This window comes from Schistocerca gregaria, chromosome 8 (genome assembly GCF_023897955.1).
Source record: "Schistocerca gregaria isolate iqSchGreg1 chromosome 8, iqSchGreg1.2, whole genome shotgun sequence".
In the NCBI taxonomy this organism is placed as follows: domain Eukaryota; kingdom Metazoa; phylum Arthropoda; class Insecta; order Orthoptera; family Acrididae; genus Schistocerca; species Schistocerca gregaria.
In genome coordinates this window covers 260,562,079-260,575,930 of record NC_064927.1, presented here as the reverse complement: position 1 = coordinate 260,575,930, position 13,852 = coordinate 260,562,079, and the positions used below count along the sequence as shown (strand labels likewise).

The 13,852-nt window shown below is 43.0% G+C and overlaps 1 protein-coding gene across 1 annotated transcript in view; it reads right to left on the bottom strand.

Annotated features, from left to right (window-relative positions):
- Positions 1–2,503: 2,503 nt before the first annotated feature.
- Positions 2,504–13,852, bottom strand: part of LOC126284977 (alpha-tocopherol transfer protein-like) — a 113,337-nt gene continuing 101,988 nt past the window's right edge. The window contains exons 4-7 of the mRNA XM_049984255.1: positions 11,696–11,948; positions 3,933–4,043; positions 3,733–3,838; positions 2,504–3,652 (exon numbers count right to left, since the gene is read on the bottom strand). Coding sequence (XP_049840212.1) covers positions 3,501–3,652; positions 3,733–3,838; positions 3,933–4,043; positions 11,696–11,948 — 622 coding nt within the window. The 3' untranslated portion in view covers positions 2,504–3,500. The remainder of the gene's footprint in view (positions 3,653–3,732; positions 3,839–3,932; positions 4,044–11,695; positions 11,949–13,852) is intronic.

Here is a 13,852-nt window from a genome sequence, read left to right as displayed (position 1 = left end):
GATTATTTAAACTTTTTGGTATCTATCCCGTGTATAGAGACACAAAACATCCCTGGCAGGAAACTTTTCAGGAAGGTCGTACGCCTTTGTTGTTGGCATAACGGAAGAAGAAGATAATAGGACCAAATGCAACATTTTCACTGGCCAGTTTTACCCTGGCAGAGTCGTTCCGCTGAAGCTGCAAGAACAGCAATGGCTTCGGACACAGCATGTAGTGAAGAGGCTGATTCCCAGGTGTTCGTGTTTACCTTTGACCTGCAAAAAGCACTTGCATTTCCTAGCCGGCCGGGGTGGCGCCAGGCGCTACAGTCTGGAACTGCCTGACCGCTACGGTCGCCGGTTCGAATCCTGCCTCGGGCATGGATGTGTGCGATGTCCTTAGGTTAGTTAGGTTTAAGTAGTTCTAAGTTCTACGGGACTGATGACCTCAGAAGTAAAGTCGCATAGTGCTCAGAGCCATTTGAACCATTATTTTGCATTTCCTAAAATGACAACATCGATATCGCACTACAAAAGAAACATGTACGTGTATAATTTTGGTTGCCAAAATGAAACTGACGGCAAAACATCTTAACTGCAACAATTACATACACTTATCACAGTGATAGGAAACAGTAAGATATAGTAGAAAACAGTAACACAGCAGACAACGATGGCTACGTCGCAGAGTACTGTCAGCTAGGAAAAGCCGTCTGCGACGAGAAACATAGGAGTGCCGACTGAAGCCTTTTGCCCTCTGCGGACTTGTACCAATGCAGGTCTAAGGAACCGATAGGCCACCTTGCAGGTAACACATTGTATATAAATTTTATGGGAACACAAGAGTCACGCCCCAAATTCCCTAAGCTCTATTGGGATTAAAATCTTATGGAAAAGGGGATCATTTAATTTTATATATAAAATTAAATTGGGCAGGTGCCAGTAGGAGTCGCGCACTGAGTGTTCCGCACAAACTTAATTGTGTATACATATAGTCAATCCTTCCCGGGAATCGACAGCCTCAACGACTTTTCCCTGTTATCGATATCGATACTGGCAAGATTTTGGAGCCTAGAATTCCAAGACTGTATCAGAATCCTTGCTGTAGTTCCTCAGACTAGCTCTGACATACAAGAGAAGCAAACAAGGGCCTTCAGTTTATCTATGTAGAGAGAGAGAGAGAGAGAGAGAGAGAGGATATACTAAAACAGTTTTATTCATTTGCTAAAACATGACTACAACTTACATTTTATATTTGCATACAGTAATGTTCGTCTATTACGCTTCTAACGGATGATAAAAGCAATGGATATTTAAATGGCAAAAGATTTTCTTATATGATAATATTACAGTTTAACAAGTTTCAGATTTTTTACTTTACTTCAAAAAAATGGTTCAAATGGCTCTGAGCACTATGGGACTTAATATCTACGGTCATCAGTCCCCTAGAACTTAGAGCTACTTAAACCTAACTAACCTAAGGACAACACACAACACCCAGCCATCACGAGGCAGAGAAAATCCCTGACCTCACTGGGAATCGAACCCGGGAACCCGGGCGCGGGAAGCGAGAACGCTACCGCACGACCACGAGATGCAGGCTTACTTTACCTCTACTGTGAAATCTTGCTTCTTGCTTCATCATCCTAGGTGGACGGGAAGTACCTTATAGATTTTGATGATTGAGTTTTCAAGTGTCAAAATATGTTTTGATTGCATTGACTTAGAAGCCTACAATTTTTACATCGCCAAGGTACGAGAACCTTAGCATGTGACATAAATTTGAGCGTGATACGCCTAACTATTCCAAAGAAAAAGGGTCTTAATAGACGGACAAACGGAGAGACGGGAAAATGAAACAAAATATTTTTTAGTGTTATGCGATTACAAATTAACATTTTTGGGATTTTTTCGTTTACTTGTATTGTGAAACCTCGCTTTTTGCTAAATTTCATGGTTCCCGGTCGACGGGAAGCATCCTCTAGGTTTTGATGAGTGAGTTTTCGAGTATCAAAGTAGGTGACGTAAATGGCCGCACCTTTTGACTGGAATGACTTAGAAACTTAAAATTTTTACACCTCCAAAGGACCGTTGACCTAAACATGTGACGTAAATTTCTACTTTCAAGTCCACTCGTTCCTGAGAAAAATGGTTTTTCACGGTCAGTCAGCCAGGGAGGTAGACAGACAGACAGGACAGATAGACAAACGGACGGACAAACAGCCATCCCATATGGGTTCCGTTTATATGGATTGAGTGATGGAACTCAAAAAATGTTCAAATATGTGTGAATGCCTAAGGGACCAAACTGCTGAGGTCATCGGTCCCTAGATTTACACACTACTTAAACTAACTTAACGCTAAGGACAACAGACACACACCCATGCCCGAGGGAGGACTCGAACCTCTGGTGGGAGAGGGCGCGCAATCCGTGACATGGCACCTCTAACCGCGCGGCCATTCCGCGCGGCGATGGAACTCCAAAACGTACAAGCCGTAAGGGAAACTACACAAATAAAACTACTAATATTAAAATAAATTTATTGGTATAACTATCAACATTTACAACTGCAGCCGCACATGACCGACACTAAAGGTCATTTAAAGTTAAAAATCTTACGTACACAAATTTTGTATAGAAATCAAAACAAGAATACGTTTACACTACATGAGTTACCTATAGAAGAGATGATATTGATTTTTCACATCAAAATGATTTACAACTGAAGACAATGACTTATTAACTTCATATTTTTCCGACTTCACAACGGGTAGCCATAGACTTTTAATTATCACTTCGAAAAAATAAAGTTGTGTAATTAAGTTTTTTGTTTGCATAAGTATATTTCGCGGTCCCGCTACACGTTGTAAGTCACTGCGCCACAACATTGCACCTGCCCCTAGAGGGTCCTAAATAAAAAGGTGCTGCCTATTCTTAGTGTGGAACATCGTGTGGTAAACGTTGCCGGTGAATCGGGCTGTCCAGTCTTCAGTCGTCTGGATTGGTCTGACACAGTGTGTACCAATCTCTCTGCCGCCGAAAATGATTTACCGCGCGATAATCCACTCGACGAATGAGCTGTGGCATTTTGCTCCGGACCTCCTAGAGGCATGCTGCGGTACTGTGGAGTGGAATGTCTACCAAGACTGTAGACATGTCACTGCAAATAAACAATTCGGTAACTTTATTTTTTTGATGTGATTATTTAAACTTTTTGGTATCTATCCCGTGTATAGAGACACAAAACATCCCTGGCAGGAAACTTTTCAGGAAGGTCGTACGCCTTTGTTGTTGGCATAACGGAAGAAGAAGATAATAGGACTAAATGCAACATTTTCACTGGCCAGTTTTACCCTGGCAGAGTCGTTCCGCAACGACTCTCGGAGCTGAGGCGACTTAAGGATGTTGGATTTGTTATAGCTGCCTCCGGATAATGCTTACGGAAATAAATGAGACTTAAAACTGTCAACATTCGTAGTACACAGCTTTCAGTCATCAGTTGAACGCGTGGCACTGATATTCAGTCGATGTCAAGCTTTTTGAAGCTTCCTTCCACGCCAAACAGTTCTCCAGCGCTTACTGACTTGCCCGCTCGCTTAGACTCGTCAGATTTCCATGACTCAGTTTCTATGTACCAGTCGCGGTTAGCCTCGACCTTAGCTTTCAGCACTTCTGTAAAGAGAAAGCACAGTTTCACCGTAAAACGCATTCACTGAGACTGCGTCAACTCCAGACAGCGTTCTGATACTCACCTGACAGTTCTGCCATGGTCGCCTCTTCTCCTCCGAAATCTTTGGGTAGAATACTTCGCGGTATTCGCGAGTACAGAGGTTCCAGGTCTGTAGAGTAAAAGTACATCTGAAAGAAAGAAATATTACTTTCTCAGCAAAGAAAAATAAACCGTCGTACATTAGCGTTAGGAATATGCAGCTAGTTCTTTTTATGATCTTACGTGGTCCATCAACTCTTTCTTCATTAAAGGCTTCACGACGCCCATAACTTTGTCTGCCACGGCACTCATATTGATCGTGTTGACGCTCTTCATTCTAATCCGGAGACCTTCCTAAAATTCAAAATGAAGACACTTAATACTTTTATATTTACAGTCTACATCAGGCAGCAACATCTTCCAGAATATATAAAGTGTAACGGGTATAAGAGCAGATATTTTGTCTTTTCTCTGCATCGAACAGTCTTCCTACAAACACACCACAAACTTTATAATCTGATGTTTTCCGCTCAGTCGTAACTGTACCAGTAAGTGGACTACACCTGTTAGTATAAGTTAACCATTTTGCATCCACATGTCCATACTTCAACACCCAACCTGCTGCCCAGGGAAAACACTCGAAAACATTAATGGCTTGCTCTTGCCACATGTACTTGCAGGAACTCATCAATCTAAAAATATACTATTCCTCACAGCTGCAACTATTAGTCTGCACGGCTGGTCCCGGCGGAGGTTCGAGTCCTCCGTCGGGAATGGGTGTGTGTGTTTGTCCTTAGGATAATTTAAGTTCAGTAGAGTGTAAGCTTAGGGACTGATGACTTTAGCAGTTAAGTCCCATAAGATTTCACACACATTTGAACATTTTGAACATTAGTCTGCAAATGAAGTAAATACTGACGTAATATTGATCAATACACCGCCATCAGTCAGCAACAGCAATATTTGCACTTATACCTGTTACCCTGTTATATCTACATTAACCAGTTTTGCAGTAAACTAAATATATTTCAGAAATTTTCATTTAAGAGAAAAATTACATTATTGCGTAGCCTTCCCTTATGTATCTGAACACCGATTTTATTTTCACGAATTAGTCAATTTACTATGGTAGCAGTGCCATATTTGGAACCCTAGGTGCTCTACCATAAAAAGTTTAAGTGTGAAAAACAGCATTTTGGAGAAATGTGTGAATTACAAGCCTATGACACAGATTTTAAGGTTTATTATTTAATTGTAAAAAAAATTATTATAGAAGTTACGATTTAAGGAACTGATGAAATAAAACATTAAAGAAATTTTCTGTGGCACTTCCCTTTTTAAATTCATCTTTCTTATTACGAAGTTAGATTGTAATTTTTGGCGGTCCATAGCAGTACAGGGTTTCCACGTGAAACCTCCATTTCAAATGGAAATTTAAAAAAGCTACGAGACATATATAATTGCGGTTTGAGGCGACATGTCAAGCAAAACAAAAAGTTTTGTGTATTGTTTTTTTCTGAACGATTCCTCTCTTTTTATTTTAGGTGATAAATAATAAGCAGAAAAAACTACGTCTCAAAAGAGAGCCCATTGCTGTCCAAAGAAACTTCCGACGTGAGCCACCAGGCATTAAGACAATTAGGGCTTGGCGTGACAGGTCCCTAGCCACTGTGATCGTAAGAAGAGGGTCAAGGTCTCACAGAAAGCGCGTATCTGATGAAATGGTAGAGGAGATGAGAAAGACCGTCCAAAGGAGCCCATCCAAATCGGTTCGCTGAGTATCTCGATCAATAATCATGAGGTGCTGTATGTACGACTTTGCTTGCACTCTTACGAACTCCAAAGTGTTCAAGCATTGAAGCGGAATGACTCATAGTTTTGCCACGAATTTGCTATTGAACCGTTGGAACGAATGCTGCAAAACTCCAACTATCTAGGAAATGTCGTTTTCCCTGACGGATCTGCCTTTCAGAAAGGTGGTAAAGTTAACCAACACAGCATTGGCATCTGGGATTCAGAAAACACACACAGTTTTCGAGAGCATTTCAGATACGGCGAAAAGGTAAATCTATGTTGTGAGCTGTTGAAAGACAGTAAAGTTGGATCAGCTTTCTTCAACGAACAAACTGCAACACGAACCGTTTATCTGGACATGCCTGAGGAATTTGCTGTCTCTCAGCTTCTTCCCCTTCTGTCAAACGCGATCTTCCAGCACGATGATGCACCATCACACTAGACTTTACATGCTCGTCACTTCCAGGACCGAACATTTTGATAGTGATGGGTAGAAGCGGCCGGAGTGGCCGTGCGGTTCTAGACGCTACAGTCTGAAGCCGAGCGACCGCTACGGTCGCAGGTTCGAATCCTGCCTCGGGAATGGATGTGTGTGATGTCCTTAGGTTAGTTAGGTTTAATTAGTTCTAAGTTCTAGGCGATTGATGACCTCAGAAGTTAAGTCGCACAGTGCTCAGAGCCATTGTAACCATTTTGATGGGTAGAAGGAGGACCAACTAAGCGGCCACCGAGATCTGCGGGCGTAATCTCTATGGATTTCTTCCTGTCGAGTCACGTGAAAGGCATTGCATGTACTTCGCCTATAAGGGACCCGGCGATCTCCGCAGAAGATTTGTGGATACAGTGTGGACATGCATGACCTGCGCTTTCTTCTGACTACTGGACAGAAGTTTTTGTTCGAGTGTTCTACGACAGATTATAGATAACAGAACCGTTAACTCAGCACCAAATTGGAAATAGAATCTGATAGGGATTCCATCGGGCCATTGGGCTTTGCTCAGTTTTAACGATTTCGGCTGTTTCTCAGAGCCACTGACACTAACATCTGGTTCACTCATGTTTTCAGTGATACGAGAATTACGTAGGAGCAATACTCCTGGGTTTTCCTTTGCGAAGAAACATTTGAAAACACCGTTAAGCAAATCTGCTTTTGATTTGCTGCCCCTAGTTTCAGTTCCAGCCTCATCCATGAGTGATTGGACGTGTGTATTGATGCCACAAACAGCCTTTACATATGACCAGAATTTATTTGGGTTTCGTGGAAGATCGCTTGACAATATGATAGTAGTCACTGAAGGCTTCACGCGTTGCTCCCTTGACTGCAAACGCGTTTCATTCAGCATTTCTCTATGGTTCTGGGACGTGGTTCTAGAATGATAAAGCACCAACCCACATTCTCCGCAATGGCAAAGAACATCTCGCACAGACATTTAAGGGCAATGGATAGATTGGAGACGTCAAGTACTTCGGTCAGGCGTTTCCCAGATCTCAATCTCTCGAAACTTTTGGTTGCGGGCACACCTGAAATTCTCACAGTAATCTCTGCTTCTTTAGAAGTTTGTTTACAGTAATTGTATACCATGGAGAATCTCTCCCATTGTGAATTGTCTTACTGGGTACATATCTATCCACTGCATGTCAACTATTCTTTTAAACTTGCGCCTTAGTTCTCTACGTGCTCCCATCCTGGGCTAAAAGTTTCAAGGTCCTTATTAAGGTATGACACCATTGTTTCTCTGTCTTGTTTGACGAACGTATAAACCTTTTTGCTTGTTTTAGTTGCCCATTCTGTTTTGATATTCATTGTTGCATTCCAAAAGCTCCTGAGATGTGATTCTACAATGATAGAGCATCAACCTATTTTCCCCGCAGTGTCAGAGAACATCTCACACTGACATTTAATGGGCAATGGATTGATTGGAGATACATCGCGCACGTCGTTTCCCAGGTCTTAATCCCTCGAATCTTTTGGTTGTGGGTACACCTGAAATTCTCGGTGTTTGCAAGCCCCATTTATAATGTAGAAACACTACAGGAACGCGCCATCAAAGACGCAGGGCATCTGTGAACAATCTGGAGTTTTTACGAGATATCGAACAAAAGAACGCCTCACTGTGAATGGACTCCACACCGAACATCATCTTTAGCGATGGCTCAAGTGCAGGTCGTAAGTATGCAGATTACATTAGAAGCTTCGCTGCTTCACAGTAACAGAGTAACGCGTTCTCATTCGTTCATTCATTTGTTTACTGCATTCTGTAGGTCATTTGTCATAGCAAAGAGCCTGCAGAAGAAGAGATATGTTCCACAACAGCGAATATGAACAAGCGTCCATAGCTCTTGAGGTACCCATTTTAGAGCCGATGTTTCCTGGATTTTTTCTTGTTTTGTACTATAGTGCCACCTATCAAAATATGGAGAACTTTTTTTAAAGCCTTCTATTAAGTGTATGTATCGATGGTCAGCTTTCAGAAGAAATATCGACTGTGAATGGAGATCGCCATGGTTGCACTGTCTCTCCATTACCTTACAGCATCTATCCTGAAAAAATTTTCCGCGATGCTCTTGATGGGAGTATGAAGGAGTGATGGTTAATGGAACTATCATCAATAACATTAGATTCGCTGATGACACTGTCTTGATTGTAACCTGAGAATCGACAAGAACTACTACGCAATGTTACTGAAAAGAGTTACGTTTGAACGTCTAGAAGACAAAATACGCGTAGATATCTGTGAGCAGAAACCGGGATGAAATTCAGGGCAATTTTACTCTCTGTAATGATAAGACAAAAGGCGTTTCACCATACGAATATTTTTGGTGTCAAAGCAACGACAGCTGGGCGTACACTCACGAAATTCGCCAGTAGTTCTTTCCAGAAAACATAGGAAGTTCTGACTAGCCGTGATCTATGTACTACACTTCAAACTCAACTACTTCTATGCTACGCGTTCACCACCCTACTCTATGGAGTTGAGTTACTGCAGTATTAGGTAAGCAACTGGAGGCATCTGAAATTTGGACGTATCGAAGGATATTAAGGATACCATAGATAGATGAAGTTTCAAATACATCGGTACCGCGTCGTATCAACTAAGAGTTAGAAATTATCAATACTGTAAATATAAGAAAACATGAATACCGTGACCATATAATGCGCAACAACAGATAGGACTTGTTGCAGCTAAGATTGATAGCAGACTTGGCCCAGGGCAAAGAGGGTTATTCTGGCGAAAGAAGTGAGGAAAGTGCTTTGGATGGAGCACACAGTCGCTGTTCATAAGTGCCATAGGCAAACAACAGTTCTTGCTACTAATTGCCAGATTGTTTGGAGGACGAGGCACATGAGTTCAAATGGTTCAAATGGCTCTGAGCACTATGGGACTTAACATCTGTGGTCATCAGTCCCCTAGAACTTAGAACTACTTAAACCTAACTAACCTAAGGACATCAAACACACCCATGCCCGAGGCAGGATTCGAATCTGCGACCGTAGCAGCCGCGCGGCTCCGGACTGAAGCACCTAGAACCGCGAGACCACCGCGGTCGGCGAGGCACATGAGGAGGAGAAGGAGGAGGAAGAGGGGGAGACTGTTTCATTCAGCAAAATGTAAACAATGAGGAGCCTAGTAACCTGACGATTAAGTCCATTTTTTTCGATTTTCTGATATCGATGTTTTTTACGTTATTTTCTGTGGTGAATCACTTGGTAACTTCAATTAGTACCGTAAAACGGACGAAAATGGTTTAAAAAGCCATTGATAAGTGTGTCTTTGCTTCGAAAAGTGCCAAGTCCAAGCAGGTGTTGTTTCAGAAGTGGCCAACTCCATCAGTAGTCAATCACAACACAAGACTCTGTACGTGGTAGCCATCTCGCTCTGTGGATCCCAAAAATATTGAAGATGTAAAAACATTAGTAGGGAAACATTTCGGTGAAAATTAGCATGAAACAGAGTGACTGCAATGGTATCGCAACATCACAAAAAGAAGCTTCTGGTGTGAAGGAAGAGGAAAAACATTGCGAATGTAAGACTACGGGAGAAGATGACAATTTAGTGGTGAGTTCATCTGCTAGGGTTTTTACTGTTTCTTTGTAAATGTTTGAAACATGTTAAGTATTTATCTTTTTTATTCAAGAACAATCAGTCCTGAAACTGAGGTTAATTCAACATTTTTTTGTTTGTTTTAGATGCTTCAGTTAATAAAAGTTTCGATTTGATCGTTCAGTTTTTAACTATTTTTTTAATATAGTGGAAACTAATCTAAGAAGCATGTGGATACACTTGGTTTTTATTTGAAAAGCGGACAAATCCAGTAATTAGTATCAACGTTGTCCAGGTTCAGCTTTTACCCATTTATACGACTGAACTATTGATTTTTGACATGTTTCCGTTCCCGAAAGTCATTTGTTTGATAGAAATGAGTGCGGACAAAAAAATTTCAAAAGGGAAAAAATGGTTCAAATAGCTTTAAGCAGTATGGGACTTAACATCTGAAGTCATCAGTCCCTCAGACTTAGAACTACACTACTAGCCATTAAAATTCCTTCACCAAGAACAAATGAAGATGATAAACGTGTATTCATTGGACAAATATATTATACTAGAACAGAAATGTGATTACATTTCCATGCAATTTGGGCGCATAGATCCTGAGAAATCGGTTCCCAGAACAACCACCCCTGGCCGTAATAACGGCCTTCATACGCCTGGGCATTGAGTCAAGCAGAGCTTGCATTGCGTGTGCAGGTACAGCTGCTCATGCAGCTTCAACACGATACCACAGTTCATCAGGAGTAGTTACTGGTGTATTGTGACGAGCCAGTTGCTCGGCCACCATTGACCAGACGTTTTCAATTGGTGAGAGATCTGGAGAATGTGCTGGCCATGGCAGCAGTCAAACATTTTATGTATCCAGAAAGGCCCGTACAGGACCTGCAACATGCGGTCGTGCATTCTCCTGCTGAAATGTAGGGTTTCGCAGGGATCGAATGAAGGGTAGAACCACAGGTCGTAGCACATCTGAAATGTAGCGTCCACTGTTCAAAGTGCCGTCAGTACGAACAAGAGGTGACCGAGACGTGTAACCAATGTCACCCCATACCATCACGCAGGGTGATACGCCAGTATGGCGACGACGAATACACGCTTCCAATGTGCGTTCACCGCGATGTCGCCAAACACGGATGCGATCATCATGATGCTGTAAACAGATCCTGGACTCATCCGAAAAAATAATGTTTTTCCATTCGTGCACCCAGGTTCGTCGTTAAGTACACCGTCGCAGACGCTCCTGTCTGTGATGCAGCGTCAAGGGTAACCGCATCCATGGTCACCGACCTGACAGTCCATGCTGCTGCAAGCGTCGTCGAACTGTTCGTGCAGATGGTTGTTGTCTTGCAAACGTCCCCATCTATTGACTCAGGGATCGAGACGTGGCTGCACGATCCATTACAGCCATGCGGATAAGATGCCTGTCATCTCGACTGTTAGTGATACGAGGCCCTTGGGTTCCATCACGGCGTTCCGTATTATCCTCCTGAACCCACCGATCCATATTCTGCTAACAGTCATTGGATCTCGACCAACGCGAGAGCAATGTCGCGATACGATAAACCGCAATCGCGATAGGCTACAATCCGACCTTTATCAGAGTCGGAAACGTGAAGGTACGCATTTTTCCTCCTTACACGAGGCATCAGAACACCGTTTCATCTGGCAACGCCGGTCAACTGCTGTTTGTGTATGAGAAATCGGTTGGAAACTTTCCTCATGTCAGCACGTTGTAGGTGTCGCCACCGTGTGAATACTCTGGAAAGCTAATCATTTGCATATCACAGCAGCTTCTTGCTGTCGGTTAAATTTCGCCTCTGTAGCACGTCATTTTCGTGATGTAGCAATTTTAATGACCAGTAGTGTACTTAAACCTAACTAACCTAAGTTCATCACACACATCCATGCCCGAGGCAGAATTCGAACCTGCGACCGTAGCAGCAGTGCGGTTCCGGAATGAATCGCCTAGAACCGCTCAGCAATAGTGGCCGGTTCAAAAGGGAAATAGAAATCAAAACTGGGTCCGGTTGTGTTAGATGTTTGGCTCCTCAGTTATCTCAGGCGTATTCAGGAAATTTATTTCCTGTATTAATTTACGAAGCGGCGGTTAATACTAGAATTCTCTGCTGCTGGGACTGCAGCGGCAGTCCGTGTGCCCACCTGGACGTAGACCATGTACTTGCGCAGCACGGTGAAGTTGCACCTGGCGAGGTGTCCCATGGCGAGGCCAGCGGTGTCGTATATGAAGTGGTAGCCGGGAACCGTGCCGTCCTCCCGCAGGCTCGCGTCCATCGCCAAGAGGAACACTTTGGTGGCGTCGGCGTGGTTGAACTTCTGTGGGTCGGTGTCCGCCAGCTTGACCACTATCACCTTGTTGCCTTCGGGGTCCCTCTTCGGGAGAGAGGCAATGTGTCTGTGGAAATACGTTAAGTCCTCCGTTACTCTGGGCCTAAAACTTTGCTACGCCAACATAAACACATCAAACAGCAAGACAGAAAAGTTAACAGATTTTACTTATTAATGAAAACAATAAGCAAAATTCCATTTAGTTTTTGCAAAATATCTGGGGAAACAGTCCACTTCAATGTGCAATTACATCGCTTTACAAAAAAAAAAGTGAAGCACCCAGAACACAAAACTATAAGCCTATATCTCTGACATCTATCAGTTGTAGAATTTTAGAGCATGTTATTTGCTCGCGTATCATGACATTTCTGGAAACACAGAATCTACTCTGTAGGAGTCAACAAGGATTCCGGAAACAGCGATCGTTTGAGACCCAACTCGCTTTATTTGTTGATGAGACCCTGAAAACATTAGACACACCCTCCCAGGTAGATGCCATTTTCCTTGACTTCCGGGCGGCATTCGATACAGTTCCGCACTGTCGCCTGATAAACAAAATAAGAGCCTATGGAATATCAGACTAGCTGTCTGGCTGGATTGAAGAGTTTTTAGCAATCAGAACACAGCATGTTGTTATCAATGGAGAGACGTCTACAAACGTTAAAGTAACCTCTGGCGTGCCACAGGGGAGTGTTATGGGACTATTGCTTTTCACTATATATATAAATGACCAAGTAGATATTGTCGGAAGTTCCATGCGGCTTTTCGCGGTTGATGCTGTAGTATACAGAGAAGTTGCAGCAATAGAAAATTGCAGCGAAATGCAGGAAGATCTGCAACGGATGGGCACTTTGTGCAGAGAGTAACAACTGACACTTAACATAGACAAATGTAATGTATTGCGAGTACATAGAAAGAAGGATCATTTATTGTATGATTATATGATAGCGGAACAAACACTGGTAGCAGTTACTCCTGTAAAATATCTGGGAGTATGCGTACTGAACGATTTGAAGTGGAATGATCATATAAAATTAATTGTTGGTAAGGCGGGTGCCAGGTTGAGATTCATTGGGAGATCCTTACAAAATGTAGTCCATCAACAAAGGAGGTGGCTTACGAAACACTCGTTCGATCTATACTTGAGTATTGCTCATCAGTGTGGGATCTGTACCAGGTCGGGTTGACAGAGGAGATAGAGAAGATCCAAAGAAGAGCGGCGCGTTTCGTCACACGATTATTTGGTAAGCGTGATAGCGTTACGGAGATGTCTAGTAAACTCAAGTGGCAGACTCTGCAAGAGAGCCGCTCTGCATCGCGGTGTAGCTTGCTGTCCAGGTTTCGAGAGGGTGCGTTTCTGGATGAGGTATCGAATATATTGCTTCCCCCTACTTATACCTCCCGAGGAGATCACGGACGTAAAATTAGAGAGATTCGAGAGCGCACGGAGGCTTTCCGGCAGTCGTTCTTCCCGCGAACCAAACGCGACTAGAACAGGAAAGGGATGTAATGACAGAGGCACGTAAAGTGCCCTCCGCCACACACCGTTGGGTGGCTTGCAGAGTATAAACGTAGATGCAGATGTAGAACATTGGCTGGATATCAGTGTAACTTCGTACATACGCACATCATTGACAGGTACGTAAATGATTACAGTTGCAATCCTCTGTGACACGTAGAACGGCCACAAGAGTCGACTAGCATTGTTACCAGACCTGCGAGAGAATATAGTGGGCATGAATAGTGTCAGATGTTGACTGGTCACTGAAGGAAACGGAGATGTCACATACTCGTTCGAGACAATGCTATCAGCACCTAACAATTTAAAAGGAGGATCGTTGTGGGTCTCCGTTTGGCCAGCTGTTCAAATCATGTAACATCTACCTTTGTGGAGCAGTCGGGTGTAACGGCAGCCCGATGTTGGGCTGCATGGGAGCGTGAGGGCAGGCTTAATCGTCGTCAAGGTTCCAG